The sequence below is a fragment of the Micromys minutus genome (genome assembly GCF_963924665.1).
Source record: "Micromys minutus genome assembly, chromosome: 9".
NCBI classification, from domain to species: domain Eukaryota; kingdom Metazoa; phylum Chordata; class Mammalia; order Rodentia; family Muridae; genus Micromys; species Micromys minutus.
Genome location: NC_137978.1, coordinates 61680706 through 61700202, shown reverse-complemented (window position 1 = coordinate 61700202; position 19497 = coordinate 61680706). Strand labels below are relative to the sequence as shown.

Here is a 19497-nt window from a genome sequence, read left to right as displayed (position 1 = left end):
AAGGCAGCAAAAGCCACTTCAGAACATCATGTCTGCTCTACCTAACATTTTACTGACCAAGACCCAGGGGCTGGGGTCCTAAGAGTCACTCCTCCCTGAGGAGTGAGAAAGCTCCAGACATCAGATCTCCTTACCGCAGAGCCGGTGAAGGGACTTCTCAGAGTAGGTATCACGGTCACAGCCTTTCCCTATGTGGCTGGTCTCCAGCTCCACTGTGGCCTGCACAGAGGTGACAGGCTCATCACAGGTCTCCAAGTGGATGTTCGGGAAGACAGCCAAAGCACCTGTGCCGGGCTCATATTCGACCCTGCTGCTCCAGCCTGCGTTGGTCCGTGGATGGGTGTGAGAAAAAGACAGAAAGCTCACAACCACGTTCTTTATGCGGTGCGATTGTTTCAGAACGGACACAGGAACTAGAGGGAGGGCAGCTCACCTTGCCACCCGGGGCTGCAGGTGGGCTTAACACTGATCTTCACTAGGACATCCTCCGTGGCTCTTTTTTTCCCACAGTCGTAGGCTGTGACTGTGAGCTTATACTGATGCTCTTTGCCATAGTTTAGCTTCTCTGTGTTTTTAATATAACCTGGCAGAAAAGGGAAGCAACAACGGGAACCACCTTTACTTGTGTTGTGCAGGAGGGACAGACAGAGCCTGAATAAACCGAGTCCCGAGATCACAGCACTCCCTCGACCTGCCAGAGCTGGGGACACACCAATCTGTGCTCAGGTGTTCAAGGACTGTGTGAATCTACACAGCCCATCCTCTGCTTGTTCTTGTATTCTTTCTACCCTGTCCTGGAACTCCTTATATTATGTAGGCCAGGTTAGACCTTTATATTATGTAGGCCAGGTTAGACCTTGGCCTCCCACGTGATGGCATTAAGGGCGTGTACTATTCACCCAACTTTTTAAAAACACTTTCATTTGGTGTGTGGTTGGTTGTACACACACCTCCTCGTGTGTGTGGAGGTCAAAGGAACTAGCCTTCTCCTTACACCGTGGTTTTGGGTCATCGGGCTTGTGCGTCAAGTTCTTTACTGGAGCCATCTTGCTGCCCGGATTTATTACTTTACATGTAATAAGACACAACGGCAAACAGTTTAAATACCAATACCAATGAGGCCAAACTTCACTAAACACTTCTTCTAAAAGATTTATTCTGTTAAAGAAAAGTTGAGGGGTAGGGACGGAGGATGGAAGAAGTAGCTTTGAACCAGGACTCCAATAACCAAGAGTGCTGGCACACCTGGAATCCCAGCTCTTGAGAAGTAGAGGCAGGAGGATTAAAAATTCAAGGTCATACTGAGCTATATCCCAAGTTCAAGACTATCCTGGGCTGCATAAATCTATCTTCCCTAAAAACAAACAAAACAAAACATCCAGGGAGCCAGGCAGTGGCGGTGCGCACCCTTAATCCCAGCATCGGGAATGGGGAGGGCAGAAGCAGGTAGATCTTGAGGTCCAGGCCAGCTAGGTCTGCAGAGTTTGTTTTAAAAATAAGTACAACCCTTAAAAAAATAAGGGTTTTATTATTTTTTAAGGGTTGTTTTTATTTCACTTATGTATGTGAGTGATGTATATCTACCTCCATGATGTATATCTACCACACGCGTGTCTGGTGTCTTTAGGTGCCAGAAGAGGGAGTTGGATTCTCCGGGACCTAAATTTAAAGGTGGCTGTGATTAGCCTGATGGGTCCCAAAGACTGAATCCAGGTCCTCTGCGGTGGGTCTGTGGAGCCATCTCTCCCGACCCGACAGCGTCTCACAGTCGCACAGTTCTACCGGACTCCGCAGTATGCGTCAGTTTATGACGGAGAAACCGTGTTATCATCGAGATGCTACTTCATGAGTTCTTGTGTTTCACCCATTGGTTGCTCAGGAACTAAGGTTCTGGCAGAGGTAAGAGGATATACATCCCCATCTTGGCTACAGTTGAGCAACTAGCAGGCTGAGGCAGGAGGATAACACATGTGAGGCCACCCTAGGCTACACAGTAAGTCTCAGTTCAGAGCACACGCTGCTCTTCCAGAGGACCCACTCTCAGTACCTAAAACAAGTGACTCTGGTTCCAGGGGATCCAAACGTACCGCATTCCCAGTATTTTAGATGGGCAGTGGTGGCACATACCTTTAGTTCTAACACCCGAAAGGCAGAGGCAGGGGGATCTCTGTGAGTTTGAGGCCAGCCAAGTCTACAGAGTGAGTTCGGGACAGCCAGGGATATGCAGAGAAACCCTGTTTCAAAAACACTAAGTAGGTAGCTAAATAAATAAATAAGAAAGATATATTTATATAATACATGTTAAAATAATTTATACTAGTTTATGCTATTTAATTGGTATGTTTAATAATAATATTGTAATATTAACTTTACATAGAAATAATTTTTAAAAGAACGAATGAATGAATGAACCCTCAACTATAGGATGAGGCAGAAGGAGCTATATACTATATAGTGTAGTCCAGTGGAAAAACATTTGCCTAGCATGCACGAAGAACTGGACTGGATACTTAGCATCACCAAAAGTGTGTGTGTAGGATGTGTGTAAAAGGTTCTAACTGAATGGAGGAAAAAAAAAATCAGTGTAACTAAAGGGACACCCAGCTGCAGGTGGACGGAACTGAGGAGATTCCCATTAAATGAGGCCTTTACTTGACTTGGGTCAGAGGAGAACCTGGAAGGGCCCAGGCTTCAGACCAGGGAGTTACGTCAAACAGGAGTGACTTGCATGGGTGGACTCCAGGCAGCGGCTGACCTCACGAGGCTCCCTCATTCTTACCGTCTTTGTCCACAGTGAAGGGCACGTCCGGGGTGAGGATCTCATAGCTGCAGATCTGGCTGAACTGAGGGGAGCAGTCCGCGTCCACCGCCTCCACCCTGAGGATGCTACCGTGCTGCTTGCCCTCCACCACGGCCGCCTTGTAAGACTTCTCCTTGAACACGGGGGCGTACTCATTCACGTCGTTCACCTGGATGTGCACGGTTGCTCTAGACAAGGGGAAAGCTGTTGTGGGGGGTTCTGTCCTGTCTTTTACCCAAAAGGGAGCAATTCTGCCTGTTTCTAAATTTCCTTTTTTTTTTTTTATATTGTTTTCGGAGCTCTCTACATTGAAGCCAGAATATGAGCCAAATTACACTCCTTTCAGTTTGGCCCAGAGACATGGGAAGTTAAAACCAGAACTTGGGCTGATTTTTTTCTTGCTCTACAACCAAGGCAGCGGACTCAGAAAACGAGTGTAACTAAAGAAATGGGATTTTCTTTCAACATGGGGGCAAGACGGGAAGGGAGACAAATTCATCAAACTCCCTCTGGCCATGACGTTAAGATATGTTATTACAGCAATTTATAAATATACAGCCAAAGGAAGAAGGGGGAGAAAATTAGAGAAAAGGTTTCAGTATATGAGCTAAAATAAATTCTGACGTGGAGAGGTGGGTAGCTCAGTGGATGAAGCGCCTCCCACGGAAAGTCTAAAGGCAGGAGTGCTGAGCCCCAGAAATGCGAGACCAGGATGGCGGCTCATCTTAACGCCCTGACATGGGACTGCAGGACAAGCTAGCTGGACAAGCCAAAATGGGAGGTGACCTCCATCTGCAGGGAGAGACCATCTCCAGACACAAAGCTGAGAACAACTGAAAAATGCATGTACCCTAGGATATCCACACACAGGAATGTCCCCATACATTTGTGAATACACATTACATGCACATGTAAAAACAAAGAAATTCTGCTCTACTCTGGAGGACTCCTTGCTGTTCACCTGTGAGCGTCCCAACCTATGCTTGTCTATGTGGCGTGTCCTTACCATGTCCTGTGACAGACAGTGTATGTCCCACACAGTGTACACACTGAGAGGACTTGGCACTCAGCAACATTAAATCTGCGTGGTGTTGAAGGGCCGGTGAGAAAAGTCTAGAATATTAAACCAGTCTCTCCTAGAGCCCTCTCTGTTGGAGTTAAGCCTTCTGCTGGCAGGAAGCAGATAACTCAGTGCAGGATGGAAGAGGCCTATCTGCTTCCTTCACAAGTTAGCTAGCTTATGCTCTTAGGGTTTACAAAAAATAATAATAAAGAAACCATTTTCCTTAAGAAAAAGTTCAACATAGGGCTGTGTGTAGTGTGTGTCTGTCTGTCTGTCCCTGCCTACAGCCTCCTCCTCCTCCTCCAGAGACAGGGTCTTGCTCTATTACCCAGGCTGCCTTTCTTTGTGGTTCTCCTACCTCGGCCTTCCAAGAACAGGCATAAGCCACTGTTCTCAGTGGGGCTTTAGTTTCTTTACCAAGAATACTCGGTGGGATAAACCATTTGTTCTCTTTGTAAAACCTGCTTCCATCAGAAGCTGGACACAAAAAGGGGGGACACGGCCTGGAACCCACCCTTCACCACCTACCGGAGACCCTGCTGAACTCTTCCCGCTACCAAAACACAGAGAAGTCGGGAGCCAGCCCCTAGCTGACCCTCCCCCACGCACGCTCATCTCCTGGGTGGCTCTTTTTGTGCTCTGTCTGGCCCACTTACTTGTGAGATTTTTTCACACCGGTGCCATCGGGTCCCTTTCCACAGTCGTAGGCCTGGATGGTGAATGTGTAGTCTTTCTGTAGCTCGCAGTCTAGTTTCTCTTTTGATCGGATTATTCCCTCACCCGTGGACTTATCCACTACCACAGCATCAAAGGGGACATTCTGCCCGTGAATTTTAAAGCCACAAATCTCACCTGGGGAGTAAACCAGAATGGGTCACTACACCTGCCTCTCGAACCTTCTGTACTTTGTCCTCCGCCCCCAAAGAAAATAGACGACAACAACTTAGCAGCCAGGGGGTTTGGAGGGTCCGTGGACAAAGCGGGGGGCGGGGGGCACTGTGCTTTAGCACGGGTGAGTTCTGGGGCTTTATTAGAAGCGGTTCTGGCTTTCCAAGCAACTGGTTTACTTTGCATCCATCCATGCAGGGATACAAGAGAGAGAACACAGACAGGCATTCCACAGGAGCACTTAGGATGGCCGCAGGGTAAAAGGAGTCTCATGAGCAACGGCCAACCAAGGCCTGGCTGTCCAGGCGCCCCGAGCGCGTGCTCGGCAGCTCTTTGGGTTTGGGAAAGGATAAAATACAGAGTTAAGCATTGAGAGAAGACGTGTGGAGTCAGCATCATGATTACAGAAATTCTGTCAAGGAGAAAAAAAACAAAAGACTCAAGTCTTCCTGTGCAATGAGCCTGGCTAAAATTAGGGAATCAAAAGAAAACTGCTAAATGAGAGTAGAAATACCAAGTTTTCAGACATCCATTTCAACGACCGTCATCCCTGTTACAGGGAGGGGCGGGGGGTCTCCTTAGCTCTGGGCTTCCTTCACCCTACCGAACCTAAGAGGGGCACCAGCCTGGGGACTTCACTACGGCCAAACCGTCCTCGTTAGAAAGGTCCGGGATTCCACGCTTGCCCGTGGGAGAACAAGTTTAATGTCTTGATGCACATGTGAAAGCTGCAAAATTTATTTCATATGAAAATAAGACTGTGCTCTTCCATGAGTCCAGTGAACAGAAGAGACACGGTGCTAAGCAAGCACGCCCGAGTAAACGAAACAAGTGGTCCTGAGCAAGAAGTTCAAATGGATGTCTGAGTTCTAGATATTTCTAACCAAGGGTCCGGTTACATACAATTTCCATAAATACACTTAAAAAAAAAAAAAAGAACAAACTAGGAGAATAAATAGAGGGAACGGCATGGCAGTTGCTTCTGTTTAAAGGCTGATTCCCAATTTTATAAACAAGTTAGTGGGTTAATATTCATAAAAGGGAAACAAAGAACCCTTCATCACCTTCTTTGGTGACTGTCACCTCAAAACTCTCTAAAGGGAAAAAAGACAAACCCATGTCAGTAATTCAGGAAAGAGCAAAGAGGGAATAAGAAGGAAACAGTCAAAGCTGCAACACATTACTTTAAAAAGCTGGGCAGGGCACTCAACACACACTCCTCAGACAGCGGCTGGGCTGCTATGAGAATCCACGCACCGACTGCTACTTTGAATCCTACTTACCATAAACTATGTAACTTCTCAACTGAACTCTCTCCGGGATGAGAAGCTGATACAATCAAGACTGTTAAGGGTTCCCGACACCTCCAGCTGTCATTAGGACTTTCCCTTTGATGACTATTAATAAGTAAACCTAAGTGTTCTTATGTGCTTATTTATAGGTTCTTACTATGTAGCCCAAGATGGCCTGGAACTCAGTATGTAGACCAGGCTAGCCTGGAATTCACAGAAATCCCCTTGCCTCTGCCTTCTGAGTACAAGGATTAAAAGCATGAGCCACCAAACCCAAACAATGTTCTTATTTTTAAGCTAAGTTCTCTAAATTGGACTCTAAAAACATTCAGTTCATCATTAGTTTTACTGAAACAAAAATCTGGAGCTAATGTTCCCTTTGTTCCCACTAACACACTGTGTCTTAAGTACCTGATCAATGAAACAGACAGAAACGCCTCATAAGGAAACAGAAGCCAGGTCACAACAGCCATCAGGAGACAGCCATCTGGTAGTGACAATTCTGTTGACTAGATGCCACCTCGTCAGCACTAACCCCGCACTCCACCTGTGCCCACCATAAAGAAGAAGCAGCTTCTGCTTTTTGGTGGCTTTACCATGCATTTCCCTAAAAAAGAAACACTGCTTCATTTTGCTTTAAGGTTTTAAGCATAGTATTAACATGGAACAAGGGTTCTGTGCCTTTCATACAGCCTCATGATCTAAAGCTCACTTGTCCCACTAATGTATAAGACAGCGACTTACTCATTTTCTTGACTGCCTGGCAAGCACTCAACACCCACTGCTGCTAAAACCACTTTCCACTCTGCGTACAACACAGTCTCAGGCCTTTGGCTGCCCCTGAACAATTGGCAGGAAGCGTTTCTGTTTTTTTCTACAGCACAAAGACTCCCATGGACCAGTGCTGTCCAGCGAGGTGGATGCAGGCTACGAGGTGTGCTTGAACATAAACTAAACTCCACATTAAAATGAAGCAACATTAAGTCTTTAGTTTCTCAGTCACGCTGGCCACAGTGTGAGTGACAACCACTCAAGGCTCACAACACTTAGAGACTGTAGACTCACAACACCACCACAGCAGTTCTCCTGCAAGGCTACTGTGGGGCTAGGCTCTACAGACCATGGAGTCTGGGCGAGAGTCAGGCCACCCCCTCTTTTTCAAAGGCCTGTGTGCAAAAAGAATGGTTTTTACGGATTTAAAATACTTCATCAAACTGAGACAGGTTCTCACGATGAGCTCCAGACTATCCTGGAACTTACTCTGTAGCCCAAGCCAGCCCAGGATCCTCCTGCTTTAGACTCCTGGGTGCTTGGATTACAGCAGCACCCCACCACAGCTGGCTGGTTGTTACTCTTGTAAATGATACTAAACTTCAAACATCAGTCTTCCTAAGTGATATTTAGCCGGACCACAAACATGCCCACTGAGTCAGTCCCTGGCTATTTTCTCACAATGATGGCTAAGTTTCCTGCCAGTTTATCCCCTGCAAACGACCCCATGGGCTGCAGAATCTAAAGCATTCCCTGCCAAGATCTTTAAGGAAAAAATTTATTGTTTCCTATTGTAGAGCCCTGAGATAGAAGAGCGAAGTGACATGTGTTCCCGAATAACATCCTAAGACATGCTAACAAACTGTGTTATAAATATACTCTGTCCATATTATTTTTATAACTTAATTATGTGTATAGGTATGAGAGACGGTGTTGGAAAAGCCAGAGACATCGGATCCCACAGGACCTGGAGTTACAGGTGCTTGTGGTTGCCTGGCATACATTCTGGGAACTGTATGTAGCCAATAAACCATCTCTCTAGCACCATAAAATACATTGAATCCTGGCTGTAAGGCTTTAATTCAATGTAAACCTCCCAATTTCTGACTGGAGCTCATTCTTCTGCAGAGCACAGGGCAAGAGAGGCAACTCTATATCGAGTGAGCCGGTGTTCCTCGCAAGGCCACCAGGCCTGCTGGCGAGCACAGACCAGGACCCTGTCGTGAGAGTTTGAGAATCACCAACCACTAATGCCACACATTCCAATGAGAGGGCAAAGATGCTTGATGCCAAGCAATGAGAGGCGAGTGGGGGCCTCAGTCCGAGGACTGGGCTGCTCTTGAACACCTAGGCTCCAGTGGTCCTCTTGCCTCACCCTCCACAGTGGCAATACTGTGCCATTCTCTCAGGCTGAGGCAAGAACTGCCAACAAGAGAGGAGACAGCAGATGGCTGGATGGATGGAGGGGACTTCAGTTCTAAAGGACCTTTTGCTCTTTAACAAGTCTGTCTGGGTAAACATGGTCACCTGGCTACCCCAGCACGAAAAGCTGGGGGCCAGACCCAGGAGGTCACTTTTGCTTTTAGAATTTTATTTATGTACATGGATATTTTCCTGGGCAAGTTCATGTGTGCCATTCATGTGCAGTGCCTGTGAAGGCCAGAAAAGTGCTGGACCCCAGAATTGGAGTCACAGCAGGTTGCGAGCCACCATGCAGGTGCTGGGAACTGAACCCAGGTCCTCTGCAAGAACAACAGGTGCTCTTAACCTGAGCCATCTCTCCAACCCTTCAGGAGGTATTTTAGATGAGGTCAGCCCTAAACTTGGGAGGAGCTTTAAAGGCAGGAAAAATGTGGTCCAAGTGTAAGTGAGAAACTAAGCCTGCATGTCTCTATGTATGTGGTGTGTGTCTGTGTGTCTGTATATGCGGTGTGAAACCTGTTATATGTGTTGTTGGGGGTATATGTATATGTTGTGTGTGTGTGTGTGTGTGTGTGTGTGTGTGTGTGTGTGTGTTGGGGTGTGTGTGTGTATATCTCTCTGTGTTTGTAGTATCTATCTGTGTGTGTATGTCTGCATGGATGTGTCTGTGTGTGGGGTATGTCTGTGTGTGTTTCTCTGATGGTGTAAACCTGTGTGTATGTATGTGTTTGTGTGTGGAGTATGTGTCTATGCCCTGTGTATCTGTGTGTATGTGTGCGTGCATGCTGTTTGGCACATGTCACTGCCCCCTACCATCTTTGAGCTTGCACAGAGACATTCATAGCAAATCCCAGGCATGACTCAGTTTCATTCACAACACTTCAGCATCTATCTGTGCTTAACACAGACACAATACTCCATCTCAGCCAATGGACAATGATGTTTGGGACTCTTCCTCCCCTGATACAGATTCATTATGTCACTCATAATCCTCTCTCCCAGGAGCTAATACCTATATCCATGCACGCACAGTACAGACTTACATGTATACGTACACATTTACTTCAGTGGTTCTCAGCTTTCCTGGTGCTGCAACCCTTTACTACAGTTCCTCGTGGTGCGGTGACCTCCCCCAACCATAAAATTATTTTTGTTGGTACTTCATAATTGTAATTTTTGCTACTGTTTCCAATCATAATGTAAATATCTGCCACTCAGGATCTCTGATATGCTGCACAATGTGAGAACTGGCTTGTTTATTCATTTTACCAGTTGACACTGACTTCTCCTCCCTTCCCCAGTATAATTCACAGAAGTTACCAGCACTGACTGACCTCATACTGGCATCTCTGCCCTCAGCTATTATGATTTCAGCCTTGTTCCCTGGGTCCCACACACCGCAGAGGAGAACCTCTCAGAATCACCTCACATACAATTTCCTCCCTGTTCTATTCAAACTCCACACGATTGCCTTACAGCGGGGAAACCTCCTAAAATATTGTTTTTCTCATGAAAATCAGATTCCCAGCTATACCAGCCTGGGACAGAGTCAGAATCTGTCTGCCCTGTCATTCTCACAGTTACTTCTGACCTCCGACCTCTTCCTCTCCCTTCATTCCAGGCTCAGATTATCTAAAATGGCCAAGGGCACTTCCCTCCTGAAGGAATCTTTAAAGACAAAATATAAAAAGACAAATCCAACAGAATCTAGATTCAACTTCCCATGATCTAAAGTTAGGTAGAGGTACAGTTTCAGACTGCCCCGTCCTTCCATGGCCCCTCCCTCTCTGGAGGGCACACTAACCCTCTTTGGGCAGCCTCCAAGCTGTGAGGGCTCCTGCTCTCAGGCTCCAACCATCCCTTCATTCTTTATGGAAGTCAGCCATCCCAGCTCTGGGCTTCCAAATCTGCAAGCAACAGAATCTGTCCTATCTAATTTAAAAGGATTGATTTAAATGCTGCTGGGGACCCGGGGACTGGACTGAGAACCAGAGGAGACGAGAACAGGTAGAAACCACAGCAGCTCAGACAGGAAAAAGGACCACAGTCCCACAGCAGAGCCACCTCATCACCTTTGTCAGCCACCATGTTCAGCTCTCAGCCTAGCCCAGCTTGTGCGCACACTACATGTAGCAGCAGGTGGCCAGCTGTGCACCAGTGCTCAGCAGGAAGGCATTAAGAAAAAAAGGACTGTTTAAAACGGACATGAGGGTAATCTGTCTGGACACCCTCTCAGTAAGGACTTGTGGTCCTATCATTTTCTTCCATCAGCACAGACTAGAGAATTCTTTTGCATGGTGTTTTATAAACTCCTCTTAGGGGACAGACACCCTTTATATTTGGGATTGAGCCAGGGCCTGGGACTCACTAGGCAAGTGCTTTACCAGCTTCTTAGGAAGCTGACAGTGACCCATGGGGACCTGCACTGCCCCATACCCACATACACTGTGCCTGCTCCATGCCTTCGTGTCTGTGATCACACACCAGCACCCAGGTCTGTTAGGCTCCGCCAAGAAAGGCTTTCTGTGTTCACTCTTCTGCCTCACCGGTCATGGTTTCTGAACGTCTGAAATTTGACCGTAAGCTACTTGTGAAGTAAAACACGTTTAATCGAGCAGAAGGATGGGGGTTGGAGACGGATGACTCAGAAGTTCAGAGCACTGGCCTGCTCTTGCAGGAGACTCAAAACTGGTGCCAACCATCAACATGCTGGCTCCCAAACAACTTCGGCTTTGGTTCCAGGGATCTGATACCCTCCCCTAACCTCCAAGGGCACCTGACATCAAGTGGTATTCTGACATTTTGCAGGTAGGCAAAATGCTCACTCTTGACTACAGGCTAGAGAAAGAGACTTGAGAAGAGCCAGAAACAATAATAATGCTAATAATAATAAATCTTGAAAGAGATGTAGGAATGAAGGCAGAGAGAGAGTCATCGCTATCAGACTCATCTATGAAGGCAGACACCTGCAGCAGATACGATCAACAAACTCCCTGTCGCATTTTCTTACCTCACACCAACTTAGTTCCCTACAAGAAAACAATCCAGACTTGGCTGTGTGTTCCCTAAAAGTCTGACACCGACAACACACCAGGGGCACCAGGGACAGAAATGCTCAATACCACAAATGTGTCTGCCCTGGAGCTCTGTCAAGCGAGCTCAGTGCTGATCTGCACACAAAGCAGACTGTTCTCAACTTTGAAATGGCATGTCTTACAGGGCTGCAGCCCGAGGGTCTGGCAAAGTCCGAGGATCTGTGTGGCCTCAGACAAACTCACCATCCTTCCGCATACAGGTATGGAGTTATGTGTGCCCCAAGCACTGAACTAGACAGGGCACCATGGAGAGATACCACCATTCCCAATGGCACGCAGCTGACACGCTCCGAACCAGTTTCCCCACCAGTGACAACACTTGACTTCTGGAAGCCGAGGGGGGTGGCCACAAAGAGCCTCAGGACAAGCTGGGGACACTGTCAGTTCACTGAGAGCTAGCTACTGCCACCACACAGCCATCTCCAATCTTGTCACCACAGCTGACTCAGTGCCACTGTGTAAACAATCTCAGAACAAGTCTCCAGAATAAGCCTTGCTAACACAAAAATAATCTCAAGTGTGAGGGAACTGAATAGCAATGTATGTAAAAAAGACAGAAGTACATTTTCCACAGAATATTAAATTTAAAAATATACATTAACATCTTTAAAAATTACATTTATTACTGGGTGTAGTGGCTCATGTCTTTTAATCCCAGTACTCAGGAGGAGGCAGAGGCAGGTGGATTTCTGAGTTCGAGGCCAGCCTAGTCCACAGACTGAGTTCTAGGATAGCCAGGGTTATGTAATAAGACTCTGTCTTGAAAAAAACTAAAGCAAAACTAAACTAAATTTAAAAAATTTTTTTTAATTAAATTAAAAAAATTAAAATTAATTTTAATTAAAAGAATTAAAAAAAAAATCCATCGGGGTTGAGGGCAGCTTATAGGAGGCCGTTTTTTCCTTCCACCAGGAATCAGGGACCCAGCTTGATAGCAGGTGCCTTTACCCACCAGACGATCTTGCTTGTCCCCGAAAACGTATTTTCAAACTCGTTTCATATGAGTCTGTTTACACTGAAACAGCAGGCATTCCATACAAAACTCTGAACCAAGCACTGCTTTACTCTTTGATTGAGTTTTTGTTTTTATTAGTATTATTATTACTGAGGGTGGTGCTTGGGGCAGAGCCTGAGCCCACAGCTCAGTGGTAAGCAAGTGCCCTACCACTGTGCTACATCCGAGTCCTCAGTGAATTTAAGCTCTTCAACTCATATAGACAAATATCCCTAACCCCTAGGAAGGGTGTTAAACTTCTGTTTACAGACAATGAAACTGAGGGGTGAAGCTGACAGTGGTGGTGCACACACCTTTAATCCTAGCGCTCAGGTGACAGGCAGAGCTCTGAGTTCCAGGCCAGCCTGGTCTACAGAGAAGTTCCAGGACAGCCAGGACTACACAGAGAAACCCTGTCTCTAAACAAAACAAAAACTACTTCCTTGTTTATATTTATATGTGTGACTTTCTTTGCATATGCACCATGTGTATGCCTGGTGCCCACAGAGACTGAAAAAGAGCATCAGACCCCTAAGAACTGCAGTTATAGACCATGTGGGTGCTGAGAACAAACTTTGGTTCTCTGAAGAGCAGCCAGTGCTCTTAACCACCAAGCCATCTCTCCAGATCCTAGTTCCTCTCATTAAAAGGGGGCTGGCAGAAAGCATCCTTACTTCAACTGGTGGAAAATTAAATACCAATTTTTATTAATAAAGCCCTTGGAACAGTGCCTGGAATCTATTCTTGATGCTGAGGAGCAAATGCGTTATTGGCTGTGTGGTGGTTTCTGAGCACCGCAGGCTGCACACGGCTAGCTAGCGCTTTGTAAATCACGGCTGGCAGTGGTGACCCGGAATCCTGGACCACAGTCATTTTGTTGCCTCCTTGTTTTCCGAGAGAGGGTCTCACGTAGCTCAGGCTAGTCTTCCTTAAACTGACTGTGTCACAGAGGACAAGCCTGAATATTGAATCCCTCTGCTGCCACCTCACAAAGGTCGAGGGGACTGAAAGCATGTACCACCCAACATGCTACATGGATATGAGCTCCAAACTCAAAGCCTGAGTCACTACTCCCTTTTTCAACATTTATTCTTATTTTATTCAAAACATTTTATTTTTATGTGTAAGAGTGTTTTTGTCTACACGTATGTCTGCACCACCACAAGCATGCCTGGTGCCCACAGAGATCAGAAGAGGGTTTTGTATTACCTGGAACTAGAGTTACAGTTCTGAGCCACTACGTGGGTGCTGGGAGTTGAACCCTGGTCCTCACAAGAGCAGCAGGTGTTCTTAACCAGCCAAGCCGTTAAATCACTTCTTAAAATTCGGGAATGTATATAAATCCAGTGGCAATATATCCTAGGCAACCCCACTAAAACTGTGATATAAATGTCACATACAAAATGATAACTACCTAGAAAACACACACACACACACACACACACACACACACCTAGAGCTAGCTTCAAAATTCAAGGCCCTCTCCTGGCTTCTGCATAGGCACACGTGTCCATGTTTGTATATGTGTGAGCACTGTATGTATGCATGTTGGTATATATGTGTGCACTGTTATGTGTGCACTGTATGTGTGCATTTGTGTGTATATATGCAGTGTGTACACTGTATGTCTGCACGTGTATTAGCAGTGCTTGTGTGTGCATGTGTGCAGGGTATGCTTATGTGTATATGTACAGTATGTGCAGAATATATGTGTGTGCACTCACATGTATATGTGCTTGTGCATGAACAAAAGTAACAAAAATAAATCTCTTAAAAAATGAGCCAAAATAAGCCCTCTCTCAAAAATAAAAAAAGTTGTTTTGGGCCAGGGAATGAATGATTCAGTGGGTAAGATCTCGGCAAAGCCTGACGACCTGAGGTTTGGATTCCCAGAGCCCACATGAAAGGCTGGACACAGGCTGGAGAGATGGCCCGCTGGCTCAGAAAACCTCGGCTGACTCTCAGCACTCACATGACGACTCACAACGGTGGACCCGACACCCTCTTCTGACACCCTTGTGCACAAGCAGGCAAACCACGTATACTCATAAACGTTTTAAAACTTAAAAGAAAGAAAGAAGAAAACTTTAAAAGCTGGACACAGCCACATACATGCGTGTGTGGTCCCAGTGTTTGCTCTGACTCTGGGACTGAAAAAGTGTGACCCTCCAGCAGTCAGGGCAGAGCTGACTGGCAAACACCACCAACTGTAAGTAATGCAGGAAAATCTATGACACTGCCCTACAGGTTTTTCTCTGCAAAAACGCAGGATACAATCTTATCACTCACATCAAACATTTGATAACTTTATTAAGGCAAGTGTTGTGGCTGCATGCCTGTCACCTCATCCCTCAGAAGGCTGAAGCAGGAGGATGACAAGTTTGATGCCAGCTAGCATTAACATATCAAAAACTTTGTCTCAACAAACAAACAAGGGGCTGCAGAGATGACTCCTCAGTGGTTAGGAGCACTGGCTCTCCCAGAGGACCAGGGTTTGGTTCCCAGCACCCACAAGGTCACTCACACGGTTAACTCCAGTTCCAGAGAATCCAATGCCCTCTTCTGGCCCCTTTGGGTACTACATGCACATGGTGCACAGGCACATGCAGGCAAAACACCCATACACACAAAAAAAGAAAAAATGTAAATTCACTAAATTGGACATGGTGGTACATGCCCGTAAAAAATAAACAAATGCAATTTGACAATGTGCTCAGCATACAGCATATGAACAACACCATATATGATTTTAAACCACAGAGAGACCGGAGAGACGGCTCAATGGTTAAGAGCACTTGCTGCGTTTGCAGAGGACCTGGGTTTGACTCCCAGTATCCACAGCTCTAGTTTCTAAGGGATACGATGCTCTCTTCTGACCTCTGTGGACACCAGACATTCACACGGTGCACATACTTAAGCGCAAGTAAAACACTCATATGCATCAATAAAACTACAGAGGAAAATTTAGTTAAATAAAATTTAAAGATTGTGGAGGGGGAGCAAATCTAGGCCGAAAGTTACTCCCCCATAAAGTCTGCTCAACCTTAAGCTCATGCAGGTGAATGGAAGGAACCGAGAGTTTCTGGAGTGACGTGAAACTCGCATTTGAACACCTGGACACGAGTGAACAGGCAGGTCCGCAGGCCCACATCACCTCTGTCCGAGCAGTGTTCACGTGGCCCGTGCGTGCTCCGTCTGCGCTGCGTGTGTCTAGACAGTATCTGCCCATCTGCACCAGGCAGAGAACATGATGCAATTAAGCTAAGTGTTTCCCCCCTTGACCAGCAGAACGGCTTAGTGTCTGCTACCTCAACTATTACAAGGAGAACATGTGGCGCCTGAAGCTACAAGCAGCTCCCAGCTACCAGAACACTTCCCGAGAGGTCGGGTCATCCATCCAGACACAAGTCGTTTCCTATCCAGGCCAGGCTTGCGGAGAGTGAACAGCTGGCCTCCGTACCTGCAAAGCGCAGCGGTGAATCTTTATCCAGGGCGATGAGGGGGGGGTCGAGCAGCACCGTGTTGTCGTTCTCGGTGACTATCCCGTGGTAGGTGGGCTCCAGCCATGGCTTGTGCTTGTTAACTGCATTGGGAGAAAAAAAAGGAAACACCGGTAAGGCTGCTTAGCGCTCTGCTGTCTTCGATGGCGAGCACGTGACGCCTGGCTTCCGCACAAGCGCAGGCGCACACGGGAAAGCGAGGCCAGAGGCATGTAAATCAATGGTCATCTGAAAAAGGTGAACTGTGGTCTGACTACGGGAGTGGCACCCCCATAAAATCTAACCCAGATCATGAAGACAAAAGTTGACTCCTTCCTTCCACAAGACATTCCTGGGACATGAGCTCTGACAGAGTGGACCAGGAGAGTCAGCATTCCCACCCTCCGTCCCCATGGCAACAGGATGGGATGGCACAGTAGCAGGGATGCCTGCTGGCGTTGACGGAAGTCTCACAAGCTGCACAGGCTGGACTTCTATCAAAGGGTTCATGGGACAGCGGCACCTCTACTATGCAATGGGAGATGGGCAGTTCACCCACTGGTGAGACCCCAGTATGAAGGAAGTCAGGACAACTCGGGGGATCAGCCTGAGGCAAATGGGACTTGCAAATTGTTCACAAACTCTGAAACCTCAGATGCATCTCGGCCAACCTCTAGTTTTATGGTGCTGTCTGTCTGTCTGTCTGTCTGTCTCTCTGTCTGTCTCTAAGTTATATAGTCCAGGATGGCTTCAATCTTCCTGCTTCTGCCTCCCAAACTGCTGGGACTACAGCCCCACACACTGAACCCCACTCCCATCTTTCGTTTTACAAAGCAAACCATTAATTGGGCTTGTAACAAAGAGCATTTGATACAAACTTGTATCAATGCTTTATTTTACTAATAAAGTCACAAGCATAATAAAATAAAATTGAATTTTATTCCAACATTTGAGTCCATAAAACTCTTGGTTTAACATGACATCTTGTTTTTTTCCAGCACCACAGGGATGTAAATATGTCAAGCAAAGCAAAGTGTGGGCCACCTGCAGTGTCCCAACCCAGATGGGGCAGGCTCACCTTAACAGAAAGGCTACAGCTGAAAATGGTTAACAAGTTTCACGGGGGAAAATAACTTTGTGTCAATTAATTTCATGACCATCCCAGTATTCTAATTTCATAATTCAAAACTTCTCAGTTACTCCTTTAATCTGGCAGCATCATGAGGGATATGGCCACTTCCAGACGCTAAACTTTTCAATAATTAATGAATGATATTTTTAATATTTCATTACATTCTATTTGCACTATGAAACATTTATAGAAGCAGGTGACTGGTGTGTCTGTGTTCATCTCCTCTCCAAACCACCAGAAGATTATAGGCTGTAAGCCGAGGGCCACATCGGTCATGGTGCAGCCCTGCGTCCTCAGTCCACTGCATTCCAGAGCATCAAAGCCAGCTACGTTCCTAACAGCAAACCTAGCAGCCACACCTGTTGGTGTGTGGGGTTTCTGGGGTTACTGTCAGACAAAAAATGATTCTTGTGACAACAGAGCTCAATCATTAGAAACTTGATTTTAGAATCTACAGATGCCAGGTGGCGGTGGTGCATACCTTAATCCCAATACTCGTGAAGCAGAGGCAGGTGGATTTCTGAGTTTGAGGCCAGCCTGGTCTACAGAGCAAGTTCTAATATATCCAGGGCTACACAAGAAAACTGTGTCTCAAAAAAACAGAAACAAAAACAATCAGTAAGAACCCTGAACCTCAGGGTTAACTTCAAATACAAAAGATTTATCCTAGCACATCCCAATTCTGTGGGCTAAAGAAGGCTGCTCTCCTGCCCACGTCCCACAAGCAAGAGATTCTGCCAGGTTGGTTCAGATCCACAATGTGCCACAGAGACCCTGATAGCAATCACACACCACACGTCTTCCTCTTCTGCTTTATATCTTTTCTGTGTAGAAATACATTGGCTAAAAGTAAGGATGGCATATGTACCCTGTATCAGGACACCTATGCTGGCCATTCTGTAGGTTTCAACCATCTTTAATGCACTTCAACTACAAACTGAACCTATAAAATCCAAGGCAAACTGAATCTTGGTTCATCAAAAGGCCCTGCAATCTTGGGATACTGCCACCAGGTGGCAGCAGGTGCTTGTGTGTTCATGCTTAGATTTATACTTTGATTAAAATATCGCCTCTAGCCCACCCCCCTGGTTACTAAAGGAGCACCAGCAGCCCCCGTTAAGACGCTCAGGGTGGAAAAGTGCCAATGTTCTAAATCCCTACTTAGGCACAGCGTCACAATCTTCTGCAAACTCAGGAGGCAGAGGCAAGAGGATTACAAGCTCCAGAGTGAAACTTGTCAAAAATAGAGTGAGTACACGTAAAGTCTCCAGCCAATTCTTTTCTTTCCTCAAATACACAGGAGCAGGAGAGTGGCTGGAGAGTCAGTTCAGGAGTTAGGAGCATCTGCTGCTCTTACAGAGGACCTAGGTTTGGTTCTCAGCGCCCACATGGTGGCTCACACACATCCGTAACTCCAGTTCCAGGGGATTGGACCTCCATGTGGGCACCATGTACTGCACACATGTGGTGTGCAGAATGCACCCAGGCAACACATACACAAATATAAATATACGAATATAAGTATTATATATATAAATCATATATATATATGAATCTAAAAACAAAGCAGAACACTAAAACAGGCAGGTACAGTTTGGAGAGTGAGTGTTCCCTGAAGGACTGGACACTCTAACTTGTTCACCAGCCTGCAGTACCATTGGGAGATGGCAAAACCTTTAGGAGGTAGGACCAGGTGGTCATTGGGGGTGTGGCCTCAAACAGAATGGTGGCCTCGTTTCCTCCCTGTCCTTCCCACTTTTCCTCTCCATTTCTCAACCTGTGTGTGTGTGTGGGGGGGGGGGGGGGGTCATGTCAGATACCCTGCTGGTATATCAGCTACTTACAGCATGATTCATAACAGCGAAATTTCAGTTATGGGGTAGCAACAAAAGTTTAATGGCTAGGGTCACCACACCATGAGGAACTGTATTAAACGGTGGCAGCGTTGGGAAGGTTGAGAACCACAGCCCTAGAGGGTCAGCAGCCTCCAGGCAATGAGACACTCAGCAAGGCCTGACGCGCTGACAGACCACGACGAACGGCAACCTCTGAACCTAAAAGCCAGCACAGCTTTTCTTATTTAGGGTGATTTTCTCACACCCCTTTCAGAGCAACAGAACGCTGGCAGAAGGATGTCTGCACAGGTCCAGACTGGAAATGCAGAAGGCACACTCTCCGGACTGAACATGGCTCAGACATTAGGGTCGGATACTGCTCTTGCGGGGGATCCGAGTTTGGGTCAAAGCATTTTTGTCCCAGCACAATCCCACATACAAACACACACATAGACATAATTTAAAATAATAAGCATAAACCTCTGAAAAGAAGAGACATTCTCAGGCCACCAGGAGAGCTTAGCGCTGGAAACTAAGAAACACCCGCGGCCAAGCCTGACAGCCTGAGGAACTGGCAGTGGAGAAGGGAACCAACTCCAGCAAGGTATCCTCTGACCTCCACATGCACACTGTGGTGCACACTCACACGCACTAGCACACAGACACGCCAATAATAATGACCTTAATTATAAAATGTAAAAATTAAAAAGACACTGGGCTGGAGAG

At 46.5% G+C, this 19497-nt stretch overlaps 1 protein-coding gene across 3 annotated transcripts in view; it reads right to left on the bottom strand.

Annotated features, from left to right (window-relative positions):
- The window catches only part of CLSTN1 (calsyntenin 1), a 59348-nt gene that overhangs the window by 16253 nt on the left and 23598 nt on the right, over window positions 1–19497 (bottom strand). For 2 of the 3 annotated variants that reach the window (XM_080921214.1, XM_080921216.1), the window contains exons 2-7: window positions 15786–15908; window positions 5816–5845; window positions 4520–4715; window positions 2780–2988; window positions 434–583; window positions 135–320 (exon numbers count right to left, since the gene is read on the bottom strand). In XM_080921214.1, coding sequence (XP_080777340.1) covers window positions 135–320; window positions 434–583; window positions 2780–2988; window positions 4520–4715; window positions 5816–5845; window positions 15786–15908 — 894 coding nt within the window. The remainder of the gene's footprint in view (window positions 1–134; window positions 321–433; window positions 584–2779; window positions 2989–4519; window positions 4716–5815; window positions 5846–15785; window positions 15909–19497) is intronic. The other variant, XM_080921215.1, reaches the window with a different exon arrangement.